At 39.8% G+C, this 22,801-nt stretch overlaps 1 protein-coding gene across 3 annotated transcripts in view; it reads right to left on the bottom strand.

Moving 5' to 3' along the window:
- The window catches only part of SPTLC2 (serine palmitoyltransferase long chain base subunit 2), a 78,687-nt gene that overhangs the window by 7,216 nt on the left and 48,670 nt on the right, over positions 1-22,801 (bottom strand). For all 3 annotated transcript variants that reach the window (XM_064512252.1, XM_026120329.2, XM_026120330.2), the window contains 2 exons: positions 5,900-6,035; positions 4,531-4,660 (listed from right to left, as the gene is read on the bottom strand). In XM_064512252.1, the coding sequence (XP_064368322.1) occupies positions 4,531-4,660; positions 5,900-6,035 (266 nt within the window). The remainder of the gene's footprint in view (positions 1-4,530; positions 4,661-5,899; positions 6,036-22,801) is intronic.

The raw sequence follows: 22,801 nt of genomic DNA, 5'->3' as shown, positions 1-22,801 counted from the left end.
AAAACAGTGAAAATTGTAACTGAGAACTGCTCCCCATCATGTGGGTTGATTTAATAAGAACAAGGAAGCATTACAAATATCACCATATACAAATCGAGTTTCTCTCCACCATGCTCCAAACCTGGATGAAGTCTGTATAGAAAAATGCCAGGATAACAGCACTAGCTAGCATCCATGCACATGTGGACGGGCTACCCAGTTCTCTTCTCTAGTACTGACTTTTAGAGGCCCGAGGCCCTCTCCAGTTTTATTCATTTCATTTTTTTCTCCTAGCTACTGTTGCCACAATTCAGCAGAGGGATCAGTTCTGATGGCTGGCTTAATTATTGACCATTTGAAACTAATCTCCCTTCACTGCATCAGAAGAAAACAGAAGAAGTTGTCTACACAACAAGGACCTGCTCCTTATTAACTCCACTTGCCAATGCTCTGGGCCCAGAATATGCAGTTGTTTTGAACTTCATAGTGGATTATGCTAATTTGGAATAAAGCCTCTATGTGCAGAGTTAAATCAGGATGTTCAATCATTTTAAAATTCATAAGTCATTTTGTCCTGGATTAATTTTCCTTGGGTAGACATGCCCTAATATATTAAATGAGCATTTCTCTTGATTTAGAACATTCAGCACCTACAGAGGTGCTACAGAAATGAGTCTTTAGAGATACAGCAAGTGCAGAAAACTTGAAACATTTTCTGGGAGGCTGAAAGAGTTGTAAATAGCTTGACAGGAAAAGAGCTTTTTAAAGCAGAGCAATAAAAGTTACAGATTGGTTTTGGAAGGGAACAAACACAGTACTTTATAAACACTCTGAAACCAGTCTGTTATAGTAAAGACCCTAGCTAAGAGAGAAGAAAGAATCCAGCTGACAGCAAGACTCTGTGGTTGCTCATGTAATGTCAGAGAACATCAGGTTTGCACAGTTTAAGTTGTGGCTCTACATAACTCGCTCCATTTGCAGCAATATGAGGTAAAAGATTTCAATTTACCTTTTTTTCCCCTCTTTCCTATTCATTTCCCCATGTCCACCTAGAAGTTACTGCTCTCTCATCTCTGTCAATGCACTCATTTCTATTACCATGCTCTAAGAGAAATCTATGATACTATTCATTTTATACTGGGGTCAGGGTGGGAGGGGGAAGGAGAGAGTCCCCTCCATAGTTTCTGAATTTTTATTTAGAACAGAAGCAGTTGAACTGAGATAATTAAGGGAAGAGTAACAGGACAAGTAGCTGGGAAGGAACTCCTGAAACAGTCTGTTGCTGGAGTGCCGAGGCAGAATCTCTCGGGTCTTACAAGGCAGAAATGACACAGAAGCAGCAAGTACAGCACTGCAGATACATGACTGGGTATTTAACTGAAACAGAACTACACTAAACATACATTACCAAACTGCACATTCTACCCACTTACTGCTTTTCCTAACAAGACTGAGATCAAAAAGGCCCATTTTCAGCTGTTGATTTAAAAGTTCAGTGGCAGTGAAGTGCAAGAAGGTTGAATCTTTTTTTTTTGATAAGACATTGGTAAATGTCTGCCTACATGCAAACTCATACCTGCTGTTCCTGTATTGAAATGTTACCACCTAATCATACTGGACACTTTTGAAACAACAAATCTAACTGTACTCCATCTGACAGTGTTACATTCCCATTACAGCAGCCATCCAGGCAGCTGAGTGAACCATTCCTGTGTTTAAATATTCTTGTTTTCACTAACACTGTAGAGAAGTGATCTGGAACATCTTTGCCATCCTTCTTTCTTCTCTCTACCCCAGTTGCCTTTCTTCTTCAAAGAAAATGTGAGAGGGTACTCTAAGCAGTTTCCTGGCCAATTCAGGTAACTCCAGCAGCAGCGCTCCCTAGTTCTGTGCTGAGCTACTGTCTGCAGTACAACGTGCGGGAAAAAAGTTGCCGACTGATTCTGTTGGTCACTGAGGTACTTCCTAGGAAGAACATGAAATGGTAACTCAGAATGACAAAGTGGTTGAGGTTGGACCTCTGGAGGTCATCTACACTGGTAAGATCCCCCCAGAGCCTTCTCTTTCTCTAGGCTAAACTGTCCCAGCTCTCTCAGCCTCTCCTCATATGACAGATGCTCCAGTCCCTTAATCATTTTTGTGGCCCTTTGCTGTACTCACTCCAGTAAATCCATCTGTCTTATACCGGGGGGCACAGCACTGGACACAGCAATCCAGAGGTGGCCTCACTAGTGCTGAGGAGAGGTGAAGGATCACTTCCCTTGACCTGCTGGCAACGCTCTTCCTACTGCAGTCCAGGATACTGTTGGCCTTCTTTGCTGCAAGGGCACATTGCTGGCTCATGTCCAATTTGCTGTCCACCAGGACCCCCAGCTCCTTCTCTGCAAAGCTGCTCTCTAGCCAGTCAGTCCCAAGCCTGCACTGGTGCACAGACTTACTCCTCCCCAGGTGCAGGACTTGGTATTTTCTTTTGTTGAACTTCATGAGATTCCTACCTGCTCATTTCTCCAGCCTGCTGAGGTCCCTCTGAATGGCAGCACAATGATTTGGTGTGTCAGCCACTCTTCCCAGTTTTGTATTGTTGGCAAACTTGCTGAGGGTGCAGGTCAGTCAATGTCTCATTGCCTAGGTCATTAATGAAGATGTTAAACAGGACTGGCCCCAGCATCAACCCCTGAGGGACAGCACTAGCAGCTGACATCCAGCTGGACTTCATGCCACTGATTAGAACCCTTTGAGCCCAACAGTTCATCCAGTTAAGTCCATCTCACTGTCCACTTTTCTAGTCCACACTTCTTCAGTTTGTCCATGAGGATGTTACAAGAGGCATTGTTAAAAGCCCTACCAAAGTCAAGATAAACAGCATCCACTGCTCTCGCCCCATCCACTGAGTCAGTCATCTCATTGTAGAAAGCTACTAGTTTGGTCAAGCATGATTTCCCCTTTGTAAATCCATGCTAACTTCTCCTAATCACCTTCTTGTACATAATAAGTTTGGAAATAGTTTCCAGCATTATTTGTTCCATCACCTGCCCAGGGATCAAGGTGAGGCTGCTCAGCCAGTTGTTCTCTAGATCCTCATTCTTCTTCTTGAAAACAGGAGTGACATTTCCTTCTTTGAGTCCTCAGGAATCTCTCCTGATCAGCACTGCTCCAGATTTTACTACTGATCTCAGCGGCCTGGGATTCCTCAAGGCAAGTCTTATCAGTAAAGACTGAGGCAACAAAGGCACTGAATACCTAGGACTTTTCGATGTCCTTTGTCACCAGGTCCCATTCAGAAGCAGGCCCACAATTTCCCTAGTCTTCCTTTTGTAGCTAAAATCCTTGTAAAAGTTCTTGTTGCCTTTTATTTCTCTCACCAGACTGAACTCCAGGTGGGCTTTGGCTCTCCTAACCCCCTACTGGCATGCTCAGACAGTGTTTCTTTATTCCTTCTGGGTCACCTGTTCTTGCTTCTACCTCTTATGTGCCTTCTTTTTATGTCTGAGTTGCGTCAGGAGCTCCTTGTTCATCCATGAAGGCATCCACGCGCCACCTTTGCTTAATTTCTTGCATATTAGGATGGACCATTCTTGAGCTTGGCAGAGGTAAATCCTTGAAAATCAACCAGCTTTCCTGAATCCCTCTTCTTTCCAGGATCATATTCCCTGGGATTCTTCCAGGCAGATCTCTGAACAGGCCAAAATGTGCTCTCCTGAAGTCCAGCGTTGTGACTCAATCTAGCATAGACTCTGAGTCACAGAATAGCAAAGTATGAAAAAGCACAATGGAGAACTTTGACATGGCCTAGGACAGACCACATATATGTCTAATCAAAGACGACATGAAAATAAATGTAGTTACCACACTAAAATATAGTAAGGGCAATCAGACAATCATGTCATCCCCTGCCAACTGCATTTGTCAAAGAGTAGAATTCCATCTTTAATTTTTAAGGCAGCATCTCGTAACTGTAAGGCAGGCCTCCTTTGAGGGGACTGTCATTCTCACTGGAACAGGCTAACTGCAGGCAGGAGTCAGGAAATCATTGCAGATGGCAGAATTTCATTTAGGAGGTGATCACAGGACAAAGTAGTTTAAGGAAACTATGCTCTGAAGCCAAAAGTGAGAACTGGAATAGCAATCTTTGCTATTAAATAAAATTTCTCACAGGTAGGTCACATGCTAAAGTCTGCACTGGCTCTTGAGAAGAACATATAAAACTTCCGCATCAAGGGTCAGATGGAGCAAAATTATTTTCCTTCTCAAAGATTCAGTTCTAGAAGCCCAAATGTGGAACATAGAGCCTTTTAATTGTCTCAAAGGAATGAGACTGCCTCTTTGGTCATTTAAAATGGGAAGAGAAAGTCCCTGAGATTTATGGAAGGCAGCCATCCTCCATCTCAGGGTAAGGAGAGAGATCTGGAGTCATTGCCAGCTTTGCTACACAAGGCTTTGAACATTCAGTTCAGTTAGTTTGTGCACCAAACACGGTCTACAAAAAATAGACAACTGTTACTTCTGTTTATAGAAGACATGAGCAAGAGGGAGACAAGATGAGATACTTACTGTATCAAGTATCTCTTTGGTATGAGCTGCAGACAAACAGAATCTGGCTCTAGACTCGATGATTGGGGTTGCAGGGAAACCAACAACCACAACACCAATGTTCCGCTTCAGCATCTCACGCCCAAACGCACTGCCAGAGAGAGCAAAGAACAATGTCAGACATGCATGAAGGTCTTGGTACGTTAACTCATATAGGCCTTTAATGAAACAAGCCTGTAAGACTGCAACTCAGAGCTGCCAATGCTTCCTTTTAGAGGCAAAACGCCTGTTCACAAAAGCCTTTTTTTGTTCAATCCTGAGGTGGTCTTCCTAGAAAGATTTCACTGTATTAAGTTCTAACAAAGCTGAAAGATTATATGTGGCAGGGGCTGGTCTTTTAGCAGGCTGTTTCTAAATGGATTTGTAACCTAAGCTTGAAAATCTTTCTGATAGGAAACAGGGACTTAGGCTCAGAAGTTTGACTCTACAAGGAATTCCCCCCTGCTGCCCACCCCCAAAGCAGACACTTCTGCAGTTTCAAAGTTTGTTTTCACCAATTTAATTAAGCTACACTGTGGAGTCACAGGAAGCCAAGCTGAGTTAGAAGAGGACTAAAGACGCTCTGAACTGCTGAAAACAAAGCTACTTCTTGATGGTATTATGGGTGCCTACATATGCTTTCCAAGTTTGAATGTGTTAGTTGAGCACTGCATTATACATGAACACTGTGAAAAACAGCTACCAAAGCCAAGCTGTCCTTGAAATCAGGCTTTTGTTTAATGTCACAAAAAAAAAAATTTTAGATGTATACACTTATCTTACTTGCAGAATTTTAGCCTTAATTACTCACACAGCAGTGTACAAGTCCACAAGCATTTATTAAGCTGTGTGATACAGTGCTACTAGCATTTGTAATAACAATACCTCAGCTATTAAACCCAGACCATTTAACAAACTTGGGATTCATCAATCCTATCACTCCCCCACCTTTTTTTAATTTTCAGAGTTCATTGGTGAAAGTGTTGGCTGCTTCTGATCCAAGAGTTGCTTGAAAAATTCCTCCAGTAACATTATTATGTGAAAGACTAATTTCCCTTGAATTTCAGCTTATCTTTAGAGCATATATGCACTTAACATATGAATGAAATGAAAAAGCTTTTAAAACATGGAATGTAGTGGTAAAATTACTTCTCTGAAGTACTTTGCCAGTGCCTTAAGCTACAAGCCTGATTCACTCTTGACCACTTATATAAAGTTTCCATGTTTTATAAGACTCAGTAACATCCATAAAAGTAAAGAGCAAGCCAGTCTTTTCTTACATTCGGGCAAGTATTGTTGTAGCATCCTAGTTTTGAAATAAATGGATGAGAAATTTTCCTGTTAAACCTACCCAATTTTTGCTGGCATGTACAGCATAAGAGGCACAACAGGGGAATCTTCATTTCCATAGATGATAAAGCCCATCTCTTTAAGTCGCCTCCTGAAATACCTTGTGTTCTCTGCCAGCTGCTGCACACACTCTTTCCCTAGAAAGAAAACAAAGGTAAGACCATGAACACAGTAGTTATACATCAAGCATAACTGCAACACAAGACCTCCAGCTAGAGTACAGAATGAGTGCACCGTTTATGCTTATGGGAGTGTTAACTGCAAAATGAAGTGTGACTGGAATTTGCAGTTTCTTCTCCATCAGCATAATTAAGGTTAGTTACTCATTTTCTGATTAGGCTGTAACTGAATGGACTAAGACAAGCATAATCTTCAAGTGCAACCATTCCCTAGTTTTATTATCAGTTAGATTTGTATCAAGATCTAACTTGCAAAACAATCTAGTTGCCTGCCTTTAAATAAGATTGCTCTCAATAGCTCAGAATTCATTGGTAACTGCATCTGGAAGAAGAGTTTGCTTACCTTTTGCACAATTAACAAAAACCTATTGAATCAGCTGAGGCTGCCCAGCACATATCTTCTAGCTTGTCTGTACTGGGAGTTACTACTTTCCTCCTTAGATCTGCTTGCCGAACTGATCACGTGGCTGTTCCCTAAGCTTTTTCAGTTAAACTGAGCTGTTTTAAATTAAACAGATTACTTTCGATAATCCAGCTTGCTTCACACAAGCAGCAGCAGCCAATTTACTATGTGTTCAGCCAATTCTGTATTGAATTTTTGTATGCATGGCAAAACTAGTACACAGGACATTAGACAGCGAGTATAAGTTAAATATACCTGCTATTCAGATGCACATAGGAATACCTATTTACAGCTTAGTTTAATTCTAACTTAGCACAGTATACTACATTTCTATACTGCCCAGAAAAAGTTTTACATCATCATTCTTAAGCAGGTAATACTTACGCATATCTGATAAGCCGATACTTTAATGAGTTTAGGAGAATAAGCACTATGCCACTGATGAAACTATGACAGGTAATATTTAGTGTAGTTTATCCTAAATTAAGTTCATGTCTCTGGTCCACGAAGTATATTTTTGGATAACTGATAATCGAAACATTGTCTTCACCAGATGAGTTCACACGCTAAAGCATTAAATATAAAGCAGTGCTGATCTATGCCACATAGGAAAGTTAGCTGCTAGATGTTAATCACCTTCTTTTAAAGCTGTAGATGACATAAGATGATTAACCAAAGGGAACACCAGGCCTCAAAGAAACACCCACGTAACTATACTCTAGGCCAGAACAAATGACATTTTCTTTAAGAACCTATATAGTTTTCCTAGCCAAGAGTATCAGACATTCCACCCACAACCATGCAATCAAACAGAAGGCATAAGAAAAAAAAGTATAAAACCCGTTAAGCTTGCAAAACTTAGTCTGTCATTAGTGGGCAGGAGTGGGAAAAAATTCTTAATTGCCCTCACTGCCACTTAAGGCATCTTTTTTTCTCCTCCATTAACATCATTATTTCTTAATTTCCACCTCCTCTCCAGAGTTTCTGCAGAATCTTAATTCCTGTTCCCCCCAAACACAGTAACATTTCGGGGGGGGGGGGGGGGAAGACATGCTTATGAAACTTACTTTGTAATTGTCTCACATTAAATCCCTAGCTGAGACCCAGCTTTCTTCTCTGCTTTCAAACCAGCTATTTAGTTATTTTAAATGCCCCAAACTGCAAAATAAGGCTAAAGGAAAAAAAGCAGGCCTACTCCAAGACACTGGAGAGAGTGGGCCAAAGCCATTACTTGCATTTCTAACACTGAGGCAGTCAATAAAAACACAAATGTCCAAGGACGGCTTGAAAGCGCAAACTATAGGCAGAAATAAAATGCTACTATGACAACTTCTGAGAAAGCTGCATTCACTTATCCCTATGCAGAAATGCACATTTTTGACAACATTTTGAGTCAGTGATTTATAAACCCCTGAATATGAGCATGAAATTTCACTACCGTGAAAGCAGTAAGGTAGCATATGCAGTTGGGTACAACTGCTGTGACCAGCCTCTCTCCCATGACCGCGAGTGCAGCTTCTCCCATACCACAACATGGAGTTTAACAGTGCATCAAGCAGCAGAGGGAACTTCAGTACCTTAATAGTTTTTTCATCTATATGCTCACACCCTTTCCAAATTGCTGGAAGCCTCTCAGGCTAAAGACTAAACAGCAGCCTTAACTTGTAGTTGGCAACTTCTTTATAACCTTCCCTAAACTCCTTCCTATAAAAAGAGTTTATGATTCTAAATATGTCCTTATAGATGGAAGAGTGCTTTGAAACGTGAACAAGTTCCACGTGCAAGCCTCTCAGTTCTCTGCAGGGACATAATCACCTATTACAGCAACAGATAGATTTGGAAGAGACTTGCATTCTTCAGGTTTGCGGGCTCAGAAACTGGTCTGCTTTAATTCTGCCTCAGAACCATCCATCAGTTTAATGGAAGTATTACTTCTCTAAAAATTTGTCACCATGACTACAACAGAATTACCAGGAACTTTAAAAGATATTCCATGATGTCTTCTCACTACCCACATGTCATTTCCACCTTCTGAAGAGAACTGTAGTCGTGGTGAAGCTACGCATTTAGGAATCAAACCAGAATTAGGCAGGAGTTACTTGTCCTCTACTTTCATTTCTGTACGACTCCTCTCCTCTGCACTTCAACATATTTAGTCTCCTACTCCAATATAAAATCCTACACTTGAAGAGTGATGCCACATGCTATCTGAATAGGGTTTACAAGATTATGCAAAAAGCACACACCCAGTCTTCAGATCTATCAACATTTACTGGTTCAGCTCCACTGGTACGCACTAGTGTAGCAGGCTGTTAACTGCTACTACAATTTTAATCATCGGTTTTGTGACCAGAAAGATGAAACAAGCAGCACTTTGAGACATCAGTGACTAGGTGCCAGTGCTGCTAATTTCCCTTGGTACCTGAGAAGTGTTTGAGCATTCAGACAGGACCCCAAGTCCCCCTGTCAGCCCAGTCACGTTCCAAAGCTTAGAGCTCTGTCCATGCCTGCTCAACTGTAGGCCAGACAGACCACGAGGACTGCAGCAGCTCTCCAGCAGCTGGCAGTCTTGGCACCATGTTGCTTCATTTTAAGACCACTCAGAAATGGCCTGCTCAGACACCACCCTGTCAATTGTTCTCACACAGGAGTTGTGCAACAGTTCTGGTAACATCCTTTAATCCATGAAACTGGAATGTGATGACCTTCAGAGAGGGAAGGAAAGAGGGAAGAAATGGAGGATTACTGGAACTGAATTCTTCAAAAGGCTAGAAAACTAGAAGCCCCTTATCAGAACATCTGATCTGAAGTCCTTATGGGTCCTGTAAAAGCGTGAACTGGCTACTGACAGACTTGCACGGGAATTAGAGAATTAATAACTTCTCCTTTGCTTTTGTGCTCTTTTACAAGTTTATTGTAGTCATAAGAAGATTGCTTTTGCAATTTAGGAAAACACTTCCTTGCTTGTAGCAATCTGGATATCACTTAAACTAAAGCCCACACCTATCTCCTAAAGAATATGCTGCCATTATATCAGAAGTAAAGGTCACATGCCATCTGAAAGGGAGAAACACACTCCCTTTACAGCTCTCAGTTCAGAGCTGTACTTGTGTGGATTCAGCAGAGAATGAAACAAGAACTGAGTAAAGAAATACAATAAATGCCTCTGCTTGGAAAGCTAAGATGGGCTGGAAGTTCACAGCTGACAGAGGAAAGGAATGTGGTTTTGCTCAGCATAACCATACTCTAGTCCTAGATGAGAAGGCAGTCTCTTTAAACTGACATTGCCCTTTTCCATACCAACAAATATAGTACCATACACCTTAAGTGCAGAATACTTGGGTACAAAGTAGCAGTCCTCCTACCCCAAAAACTGTTAAGTGCCAACTCCCATGACAGCAGTGGCTTTGCTAAGCAAGTCACTAAGAGACCCTCTCAAACCCACTCTAAGGCACTACCTGTAACATCACGGGGGTTATCCATCCTACAAGGCCAAGGATGCCAGATAAACACTTTTGCATTTATAAGCCCTAAGCAACTTGTCCATGCTGTTGAGTGGGGTTAAGTCAGGCTTTAAAGCTTCTGCTGCAGAAACATTCAGTGCCCTAAGCTGAGCCAGATGAATGACTGTAATATTTTTATCATTCTTTCAGTACTTAGCACATACTTTTCCACATGAAAAGCAAACTTTTCCCCACTTCTAGACAAGCCTCAAATAGATGATGTTGCTAGATTTGCGTAAAGGGAACTCTTTTCTGATACTTTAAGATAGGTAAAAAGTGGCATATGAAGCCTTTCAAACACGTATCAAGCCGGGCAGTAATCTTTGAAAAGGTAAGACCAGCATTTCCCTGGGGGAAAAAAACAACAAAACAAACAAATGAAAAAAACACTCAACACCCCAGAGAAAGTATTTGATTATAAATCTAAAGACACATGAGATACATATCCACCACAACCCTGGTAGAAAATAAGTTAGTATCTCTGCCAGGATAGATTCCCACACGCTAAGAGAATGACACTTCATCACTTGTGATGGCCTCTATTTTAGAGGCCATATTGCTAAAACAGGCATATGTTGTAGGAAAAACATTATCTACAAGACATTTAAGTATCTACTTCAGGCAAAAATTAATTTGCTACTTACCTTACTTACCTGCAGGACAAAAGAGGCCTGCACATTCCATCACACCAAATCTAAAATCATCTTGCAATGGATGGTTTAATCAGTGAGGCACAAAATGAGAAGCCCACATTTATTTAGCCAGACATTACTCTTTACATCATAGAAGCTCATGCTTAAATTAACGGTACAAATGCTACAAGGACTCTAAGAGAGTCCTTATTTGGCAAAAGGCAGTTTAATAGAAATTGCACAGGAATTTAAAAAAATTACATGGCCAGAATGGACACATTCTTTGAAAAACAGAAAAAAAGCCCAGATACTTCTTAAAGCTGAGATCTTAGTAACTTCACTATTCCACACTAAAAAACATTTCTATAAATAAGGCAAAGCAGCCTTAGAATTTGTGGAAAAGACTGCTGCAAAAGATCTACTATTTGGAATGTTCCTGTCATCTATTAAGACTAATGAATAAGCCGTCATAGATAGTACTGGACTCAGATGAAAAGTTAGTTCAACTAGGACACATTTGTTTTTCTCCCTCTTGTGATCTCAGTGCAGTAATTGGAGAGCAATCACAAATGTGTACTTCTAAACAGTGCAACAGGTCATCAGCAAGGCTTCTTGAGAAATGAAAGGCATGTTGCACTGTATGCAGACTGTTGACTGACACTGAACTCCAGAGGGGCAAACCAAAGTCAGCTAGACAAAGAAACACAGGTAGGATTTTATCCGCACATCACACTAGGGATCACTGTCACCTGGATCTAAAACAAAGACATTTGGTGCAACACAAAGGAGGCTAGATGTTTTAATCTTGGATTAATTCATCTAAAGACTTCAAAGCAACATTGTAGAATACATCTTTAAAAGTGGTCCCCGAACAGTGAAATCAGAACTATACACTCAAGCTCCAATACGACACTTATTGGCAACCAAATACCAGTTCAATGGAAAATACTTCTCATTCGGTATCTATCATGAAGTTGTTATATGCTGTTCTATTAACTAATCTTACAGCTGTTCTACACATTAGAACTTTTAATCTTGCAGTCTTAATTTAACAATTTTTTGTTGCCTACATGATTAATAAGGCCAGACTGAGCAATTTCATGACTCTATTGTACGTACTAATTGAAGGTTCCTAACTTTAGTTTTAATGATTAAATGGAAGATTTACAATAAAAAGAAAACTCTTGATATGAACAGATTTCTATTTAGCACATGTAAAATTATTCCACTCATGTGATGTGTTTATTGCCCCAAGTACTCAGTCTCTCAATAACAGCTCAAGCTATAATACAGTGGAATTATGTCATCAGTTTCAGTTGTTGTTATATGATTAACAAAACAATTTAAACATTTACTAGGAGGGATTTGTAAGAAATCTGTAAGAATTTGTGAAGATGTGCTCTGATAAGAGCACACTGCCTCTGATGAGACCCAGCATGCAACCAGCAGGAAGCAGGTTTTGTTAAAAAGATCGTCTGCCATATAGTAAAGACATCTTCTAAATCTCCAGCAAGATAACAACTAGAGCAAGTTAATCTAAATATCAAATCCACAGGCATGTCTGAGATGAAAAAACACTCCATTACTTTTTTTCACAAGGCTTACTTTCAATCTGAAATGTAGGGTTTTTTTTCACATTTGTTTTTTCAAGCTAGTCCCACCTTACAAACTGCTGCCAGTGCAGAGGTGTTGGAGATGAGAAGCATTCTACCACCTGCTGACAGATGTGCCAGCCAAAATGTGTCGCAGAACTGTTTCTCTTGGTATAGGTTATTTCAGTCAAGGAAGGGGGCTTACCGTGGAAAACATTAACCCTAACAAAAATCCCCCGAGATCTGCTCAGGCAAGCACAACCTCAGCAGGAGTATTTTGCTAGAAGGGCTATCCATTCTGTAAAACTGTTTACCTGGGCAGGCTTCTTACCCTCTGCTCTCCGGATAGCCATAATCTAGCGAATTTAATCAACCTTTTTTCCTCCCTTGTACAACACTTTCCTCAAGACCACAGAAGTTAATTATTCATACATGAACACCTTTTCTGGTCTTTCTTGGCAAAAATTTAAGCTAACTAAAAGGAGGTACTCAGCGAAATAAGGATGCTTATGGGGATTATACTAGCTAGTACGTGGGTGAGTGTGCACGTGTGTGTGCGCATGCATGTAAAATACCAAAGCAGCAAATTTCAACCTACTTCCTCAGGGAACAATACTGAAAGGCGTTTTTATAACCTTAGCAGTAGTGTTTATTGACTGTTGCTAGTATCAGCAGAGCCTCCATATCCTCGCATGGAATAAAGTAATGGAAAGGATATATTCTGTAGCATCCACCATCGCTCTCAAATGACATGGCCAAACTACAACCCAATTCTATGTGAATCCTTAACCACACAGTCTATTAAGGTCTTACCAGGCACGTGCATAATTAAAAGTTCAAAAAAGTAGTAGAATCTCCAGCCATCACTGAAACCATGAAAATCACAAGCAGTTATGAAAGCACAGAGAACATGTTGTTATGTCTTGCCCTCCAAACAGAAAATAAGGTGGCTAAACACATCCTATACAGAAAGAACATGGATCAGGCCTTGCATTTCTAGATGTTTTTTTTCTGAGAGCATCAGCATCAGTGACAGTGAAGATAAAGCACTATTTCATTAGCATGGGTAGAGACTTCTGTCTCTATACCTTGTTATTAATGTGCCAAACAGAAGAAAACAAGTGATAATTTCTACTTCAAAAGCCTGTAGCTTTGGACATTTCAAAGTGTCTAAGTCAAAGCAAGCTGGTGATGAAAACTTGGTTACAAATAACTTTCTCTACAAGTTTGTTTCTTCAAGTCAGAGTGATGCTGTAATATATTCAAAGTTTGTAAATTTTTCCAGATTAAAACACTCATTTTTGCAAAGGCTTACACTTCCATTCTGTTTATTATTCCTACATTTTCATCTTTTGGTTGGCTATTTTGGTGGAAGACAGAATTTAGCATTCACTGTTTTGGAAACAAGCATTTTTGAAATCTCAACCAGGAATCCAATATTTTTCTGCTGATTTAACAGATTCTCCACTAAACTTTCAGAAGCTAAATTGGGGGCTTATGCTCCTGAGGGCTTATGAGGATCTCTTGTAACATTAACATAGTAAGTCAAATTGTTTTCTGGATGTTATACTTGTAAGTAGCTCATCATTATAAAACACATGACCCAAGTCCTTTTTAAGTAGGCATAAAGACACTACAATGTTTTTACTGCCATGAACATACGTGTTTTTCATAGAGGATACAGAAAATTCCCTCTGTCATGCTTCTCCTCAAAAGCACAAGTCAAGCATAACTTCTAACAACATTTGTACAATAAAAACCACGATAGCGTTTTTAGATTTGCCAAGTGGCAGAAAGGACAAGCATGAGTTAAGAATATCTGACTGGAAGCAAAGGTCATATTTGAAACAAGGTAGCTTCCATCTGAGGACCACAGAAAGTAAACTGAAAGCTGGAGAGAGTGAGGTTTTGAACTGAACAGAAAAATCTGGAACACTGAACAAAATTCCATTTCAATATTGATTAAGTGCCAACTCTTTTACCATTTAAGGAAAAGTTGCACAAAAAGAGAGGAAGTGTTATTGCTAAAACCTTGTAATAGATGTTTAAGTGTTTGGAATGGTAATAGCTAACAGACTTGATTTTAAGATGCTTGTAACATCACCTGTCAGAAGACTCAACTTGAAGTCACATCTCAAGGCAGAAGGGGGCATCTCAGGGGCTCAAAACTGATTCATGCAGACAATCTTGCCAAAGAATGTCCTCACTTATACAGTAATGTAAAGGTCATTTTCTACAGCAATCTATTCTCAGTTTTTGAGCCTCAAAATATGTGATTTACAAAAACTCAGAAACAAGAGGGTGGTTTAAACTATTTTTTTCAGTGTTTTCTACTGAGAGACCATAACATAAAAGATAATAAACAGGCCTGGAGGGTGAAAATTTTAGTATATATTATGTACAGATTTCACACTATTTAGAGCACATTTCGTATTTTATTGTTTAAGCTCTAAGGACAAAACGGCACTACATGTACCCCACCTGCTTTCTGTAAAATTTGTATTCATGATTACTGCACTGCCGCCAATATTTGCAATAAGAATTTTACATCCTTTACTTCAGATGCCATCTGTAGATTTTCATTACAGATCTTGAAAAAAGTATTTATATGCCATTATATAATGTCATCTAAGATTACAGAAACATATTAAGATGTAAAGGTCAATACACTATATTTGCACAGTTTCACATTCTAAAGCATCAGTTCACACAGGTAAATGCCAAGAGAATCTGTCAAAACGATGAGAAATTTAAAAGAAAAAAAAACAATTAGAGTCATCCCTTAATTCAGCACTACAAATGCATATTACTGTTTAATAGCTCAAACTCTAGTATTCAGGCAAACTGCTCAGAGGATTTTTCCACAGCTCTCCTGGCTGCCTCAGGTTTAACATAAACTCGGACACACGAACTATGCTCTATGGCAAGAACCTGAGACCACTAGAAGGAGACAGCTGCTTCCACTAGGGGCCACTGCTACACAGAGGTAGTTTGCAGCCGTGCTCAGGTTCTGCAGCCCATGCCCAGAGCTGGCTGCCAGGAAGCGCTGGCGGAAGAATCTGCATCACCATATCCCGTTAGACCCCTGCCTAATGCAGCCAGAACTCAAGCACTGAGGAACTGCTAACTGGGGTGGACAGCTGAGTCAAGTCATTTATCCTTCTGACACACTTGCATGTTCCTCAAGTTCACCATGCAGAAGATAAATTATGAATAACGTGGAAGGCATTACAAGACCTATCTGTGCCTTGTTTAAGAGCCAGCACACAGGAAAGCACAAACCAGAAAATCAAAAGAACGTTGAGAGCTCATGTTTGTTGGCCGTATGGCAGCAGGAGCATTAGCAACAAATTGTTTTGGGAGATGGGGTGAAAGGCTTGGCTCACAACCATTCTAACCATTCTAATGTTGACCCCATGCCCATGGGTTTTCAACAAGATTGCGTGCAGGGGACTTGCATGGATTTCATGAAACTGCTGAGTATGGAGCCAACATGGAGGAGAGGGCAAAAAAAATCTTGGTGTTTTAAAATACAGAACAAAACAGTTAAACCTAATTTTAAAATTTGGCAATGGTGAAGCCAAGAGATTCTTGAATGGGAAAGGGAGAAATAAAAAGTTATGGCTGATGTTCTTGGCTTTGAAAGGTCTCTAAGAAACAAAATTTATGCTAGTACTAAGCGTCTGTCATTGCATTCGCTATCAAGCTAAACAGTTCCAGTGAAGTCTAAAGGCATGCCAAAAAAACAGCTGGGTGCATGTATTGTGTACTCACTAAGTTTATATATACTGGTGAGATGGAAGTCTTCAGCTTAATCCAAAGCCCAGAGGAATATTTTTATATTTGCACTCTGATTTTGTCTGCAACTACCAGCTGCATGTACAGAACTCCAAGTCAGCCCGTCCCCACCACAAACTTCAGCATTAAGAGATGAAACTCACAACATTAAGAGATCAAGCCTCTCTCTTGATGTGACTGGAAAGATATGATCTGTCGAATAACAACAATTTAAAATGTACAGCCTTAAAGAGAATTTAAAAGAACTTCAGTTGTGTGTAATGGAGGCCCTTTGCCAGAAGATCTTACTAATTGTTCAAAATGACACACACTCCACAGTTTATTATTCTATTAATAAAAACTTTATATTGATAACTACAAAAACATTCGACTGATCAGACTGCACATACTCTCAGAGTATCACAATGGCAGTTATTGTTTAATTTCTTTGTAGACATCAAGACAGTATTTTTATTAATAGGGTAGTCTAATTTCTTTGTACTCCCTTGATCTGTGTCCTGTTCAAAATGCATATTCTTTACAGCAGACATTATCTCTGTACAAGAGTGAGCACAACAGGGTCCTAGTCTAGTCTAAAGTTTTCAGAGATACGGTGACACACAGATGTTACCAAACCATATGGTAATAAAATCAGCCAAAAATGATGGCTCACTCAGGTACAGCCATGCCAGTGTTACAATTCTTCAACTGGCCACCTTTGCTTGCCTCAGGTACAGCCATGACAGTGTTACAATTCTTTGATCGGCCACCTTTGCTTGCCTCAAACAGCAGACTGCTCATTACGTGAGCTGAGAGACTTTGAAGTAAGATTCAGGTGCAAAGGAAACCTGTATGAACAAACATTTTAAGGAGTTAAGTAAAAGCAGTATTAAAAACAATTGATCTAAACTGAGCCAATGTTTGCCAAACTACAGAAGAGAGCTTTTCCACAGCCAAATCCCTCTTATAAGGCTCTGAAAACTCAGCCTTTAAAGAGACAGAGGCTAAACTAGTACAGTGCTATTGGTGTCACAGCCACAAAAAACTTAAAAGACACAGTAAGAGACCATCCTGCCTCAAACCTGGCCAATGTTGGCTCCTAAAACCTACCAGCTTAAAAACAGCCTAAACGAAACATTTAGTAATAGTCACAAATACATAAAATGAGGAAGTTCCATTAATCAGAGACGTTTATAAATGGCAAAACTTAGAATTTATTAATCATGAAAGTGAGACTACAAATGTTATCTTTTTGCCTAGACTCTGTCATTTTTATACAAATGAACAGCTAACAAAAAGCAGCGGTGTCTGACAGCAGAGCTCTGGGGTTAGAAAGGTAACACACAGGTATAACTCCAGCTGTAACATATTTTACTGATCTACCATGTGGCAGATCAGGATTCACATACTCATCAGCTGGGCAATTCAGAACTTAAGGGCTGTTTACCACTGCCAACAGCAGTGGTAAAGTAAGTAAGGGCCAACAGCACTTACTTATTTCTCCATATAGTTAAACTAGACGCCTCAGTGGTTTAAAAGCATATCCAAACTATTTAAGAGTTCCTCTCCAAGGAAGCAGCAGGGGGAAGCACCTAATATGCCAAGTTTCAGCACAGAACAAGAGGGGCTGGAAAGGTTTTGCAAGTTGAAACTTGTCAAGGTTACAAGAAGGAAGATGACTTGCTAATAAACAAATTCTTTAGATATGTTGTCCATATGTATATTTAATCCCCTCAGTGCACATACATCACCAGCAAGCAACTTTTACAGTTTCTGCTTTTGCAGTTGGCACAGTTATATTCCAACCTCTATCTTTCCCAGTGTGACTGAAGCAAGTTTAGAGAGTTCAACCTAATAGAAGTCCTTTATATCCTCTCAACTGTAGAATTTAATAAGCTATCAAGGACTCTGACAGGGAGGTTAATATGGGTGAGAACAACACATCCTTGAGTATTTACATTTCCTAAGAATAACCCATGTACACATTCACAGTACAGAAGGCTCCAAGCAGTCCTTGTCATCTACAGTTACCTAACAGCAGGTCCAGGTTTTTAAAGGGTGTGAATGAAGGGCTGCTTTATCAAATGCAGTATCATTACTGGAGGCTGCATCAGTGGCACAGATTTTGAAGCAGCTGTGACTAAAACCTCAGGTGACTGACCTGCAGTTGTCAGGAAGACATTTTTAGTTAGTTCAGGCTATGTCAGTATATTTTAGCAGAATAGGCTTCCGCCACTAGAGGCAGGTCTGCTGCAGCCAATCCCAACGGTAAGCAGACAGGCTGCAGCCACTAGTCCCAGTCATAGATAAAGCAATGGTCTTGGACAAAACTTGCTTGCTATCCATTGTGGGAAGTAAAGAGTCAGCCATGAAGTACGAAGCTTAAACCAAAAATGCAAGAAGATAATATCCTGACTTGAGTGAAAGCCAAATATCATCAGCGAGAACGAAATGACTACTAAAAGCTGTCACTCGTTCAGAATGCACCAAAAAAGGCATTGTTATAGAAGGGCAGAGAAACACACATACAGATACCTCATTGGGGTAACTACATTTAGTGGGAATGAAACTTAGAACTTGCTTTAGAGAAGTTTTTTCACTGGGGGAAATACCTTGATTAGACTGCCTTGGAACTTCAGGATTGTAGGGTCACTGCATGCGGAGAAGGGCTTCTCAAACACGGGGAGCCAAGACACGCAAGGAATTTATCTAGCCAATGGCAGACTTGAAAGACAGTAACCAAACAGCTACTCCAGAACTGCTGAACTAGGGAGATGTAAAGACTTCACTGAGTCCAGGCATAAAACATTCACTGGAGCTTGAGTAAAGGGTATGTAAAGGCCAGTAACTAGGACATTTTTCCCCTCAGAAGTTACAGAAATGGAAAGACTAGTGCAAGAAATTCACAGAATGTGATGCATGTAGTTTCCATACAGGTTAAGAAAAACTCAGAAAGTTAAAATTCCACAGCTAGCCACCTATCTGAGAACTAAAGCAAACAACCTGCCCCCACTTCCCTCAACCTTAATTCTGCCTTTGTATACAGGCCTCTTAAAGACTCCAAAGTCTGATGATGTTCAATAGTATGTTCAATATGTTCAGGTACAATATGATGTTGAATTGCAATAATACAGCAACATTTGCATGCTAAACATCTTGAACGGTTTGTTCATTTTTAAACTCGCAAACTGAATTACCTTTACAAGCTAATCTCTAAAGCCCTTTGAGTATTTTAATTACAAAGTTTTGTTTACTTACAGAGTATTGTAGGTTTCCTTACCCACAAAAAGGTCAAACCCTTGGTATAATTCAGGGGGGAAAGACAATTACTAAAATAACTTTAGCTGATCACATACATGTCCTATATATGCGAATATGCATTTGCTATAACTGCCATAAAGTGACCTTTAAATTGTACAGTAAATCTAATCATATTATAAATGAGGAAATGAGGCAACTAGTAAAGCAATGAACACCACAGTATTTAACACTAGGTAGTGTGTCATTTCAGCTGGAACTGTGGAAGATAAACACAATGAAAAATTTATTTTGTTATCCTTAAAAACTTATCTTTTTCAGCACTTTTACAGAGAGGTTAAGATAAGTTGGCTTTAGAAGGGAAATCAGTTAAAGATTCTATGCATCATTCCTTCCTCCCAACTCCTAAACTGCAGCTGTACTCCCTTTTACAGAGATTGTAAAAATTGGATTTATCGGAAGTATTTGTAATGTTTTTAACCTTGATCATTTCAATAGGGTGCTGTATAGCACAATCCTACAAACAGCTGTAGGGATGATACTAAGTGACAGAAACCTTTAAGCTTGTTACCTGGCCAAAGACAGCACATCAGGAAGCACAACTGAAGCTGGCCCCCATCCCCTACATGCCTGGCTGCCCAATGGACCTGCGCTCTCTTGGTAAGTACACAGTTCCCTGCAGGTAAAGTTGCATGGTTCCAGGTTACAGGAGTTTGATGCCGGTGGGATTACCCAAAACCTTTCAAGATGTATCTGTATCCCTGAACATGAAGCGTACTAACTTCCCTTCGTCAGAATGGTAAGTAGACATCTACAGTGTATGTTGGCTGATGAAGGAAAGTTGCACAAGGTAGATAACCAGTCTTGACGATTCCCCTTTGTAGAGTGATTTGTCCTGTCCACTTCCACTTCCTTTCCCTCTATACTATATTGGACAGCATTTAAGGCTGTTACAGATTTTCTCCTTAGCTGGTGTTGAGATGGGTGGCATTCAGAAGCCTGTTTTTAAGTAATTTAATGGTTACCTAGACTCTTTATTTCAGTCTCATTGTGTGTTACAGCCAAATCACCTGAATGCTGTGCATTTCTAAAGAGTTGGAAAGATATCTATAGAATGCAAGATATCTATAGGGCAAGAGGAGCTCTACAGGTTTATTATACTTTGTGTCAAAATATAAAATGCCCCGAGATACTGAAATAAAGAATGCTCTTGCTGCATGAGGCATCACTCTAGCTTTTAGTTTTCAAAAACTCCTACACACCCCCTTTTAAATCTTTGAGAACCCCTAAAGTTATCTAAAGTCATCATTTATTAGATACAGAAAGCAGCCCAGATGAGCTACATTAATTCAGTTCCATCTTGTATTTTCTGCAACCATCCAAAACAGAATAAAATTTCAAGTCTATCATTTTGACATACCAGTAAATGAGCACTTTGCAACTTTTGCTCATTAATGTGCTGCACATAAGAGATATGAGGCATCTGGCCTAAATGGCTTGAAGCTGCCGAGATACTTCGCCCACAAAATGTGAAGGCTCAAGCTGCCAAACCCCCAAATAACAACACATCCGCTTCCTATATACCCTGGCAGCCAAAGAGTGAGTCAAACTCACCAGAGTACTTTTCTCATTATACATAAAATGTTCTGCTGAATTTTAGTAACAACTCAACATGGCTTCAGAGTTATTTTAACCTGTGGCAGTCCCCACACGGATGTCCAAACTGCCTAGCCACAGAAATAACAAACATAGCAAAGTAAGGTTCAAAGTGTTTTTTCTTAACATTTAAATCTAAGCTAAATGTTATTCATGCCACACTGCAAATATAACAGTAAGGACTCCAGCTCTAAAAATAGAAATTGTAGGAAAGTAAGAACTAGCAATGAGTGGTTTTACTGCTACCTTTACCCAAGTGAGGAACTCTAAAATGTTTTGAACATATAACTGATGATACTTCACAGTAGCTAGGTCCACAAAAAATAGCAACAGAACTCAGCAAGAAAAAGCCTCAGTCTGGAATTGCACCTTTTTTTTTTTTTTTAAATAAATACAAACAGCACGTGGAGAAAATTTCTAAAGCAAAAATAGTTATGCATGGCAAGAGAATTTAGAAGCACATTCTGAAATAAAAGAAAATCTGACAGGGGAATTCAACAGACATTCTCAGCAAATCAAACACTACAGCCCAAGTCTCACGTTCAATACTTTCCACTTGCAAGCATTTAACCCTGTTTCAGAGTGGAGCTATAATTTAGACGTTAGGAGAACCAAAACTGCCTCTCCCCTCCAAAACCCTTGCAGACATTTCTGTATAATAAACATCATTCGCTTAGATAATTTGTTTTGCCAGGGCACAGATCCAAGTCTGAATGTATCACATAATTAGGCAGGTTAGAAGTAGTAGTAACGCTTTGGCTGGGACAGCAAGAGAAAGAAGTAGCTGCCAGGAGGGCCAATTAGCTAGCTAACTACCCAGTATCACTCTGCATGTTTTACTTATAGATGCAAACTGACTACTTGGCAAGTTTTCAGAAAAGGAACTGACCTCCCCAAAGCTACAGCAACCAACAATTTTAAGTACTACCATTCCATGAGGAAAAAAAAAAACTTTTAATAACATGCACTTTAACTGCTGGGTGAAAGCTACAGTAATAGTCCTTGGGTGGTAAAGCACCATAAATGGTGCCAATTACACCTGAAACACACAAGATAGTGACCATTATTCATGCTCTCCCTCAACAAATTAGAGGAGTTAAATCTGCAGCAAAAGTTACCTGCTGAAGAATGCCATGCACTATTTTGCTTTCTGGAAGTTTCCTTTAGGGGTTTATCTAACAGATGTAAAAAGAGGCAAAAATCTAGTACTTTGTGACCAAGGACAGAGAAGTACACCATTGTCATAAATGAGATACTTATTTTCTACCTGGATGTGAAGCTTTTCAGTCATCTGCTGCTACCAAAAAGCTGCAGCCTCGCCAGGGCCATATAACATATTGCAACCAGATGGCGTGCTGTCAGTAAAGGAGGGGCTGCTATCATTCCAGGACAGAACAATTACTTTCCCTTTGAACTGAGGACAATGTTTTCAATAAAAACCTAAAGCTGTTTAATGCAACTTCCAGTCTGTCAGACTCCTACTGTGCAACTCCAGGATTCACTAGACTCACAGAAGTGAGACCATTTGTTAAAAACACGGCACAAATCTCTCCTAATGGACATTGATGATATACAATTTTTAAAAGTAAAGAGGCATTCTGAATCTTCTTTAAAAGCTGTTCACATAGGCCTTTTCCATCACAAGTTTTACAGGGAAAGTAGATATACTGTACTTAGCTTCAGGACACAGATGACACTAAACAAACCAGATCACTATTACATCTTCATTGTTTTGGCATGCCCTTCTTCTGGGTCTGCATTATTGCATCTCAAAAGCAGGAGTAGCAACATTTGCTTCTGGAGGAAAACTAATAAGTAAGGGTTGTTAAGCACAGAGAATTAAAGGCCAGCTAGTAAGAGAAGCCAGATGAGAACCCAAAGTTTTCCATCTCTTCCAGACCAA

This window comes from Dromaius novaehollandiae, chromosome 5 (genome assembly GCF_036370855.1).
Source record: "Dromaius novaehollandiae isolate bDroNov1 chromosome 5, bDroNov1.hap1, whole genome shotgun sequence".
Lineage (NCBI taxonomy): Eukaryota > Metazoa > Chordata > Aves > Casuariiformes > Dromaiidae > Dromaius > Dromaius novaehollandiae.
This window is presented reverse-complemented; position numbering and strand designations above follow the sequence as displayed.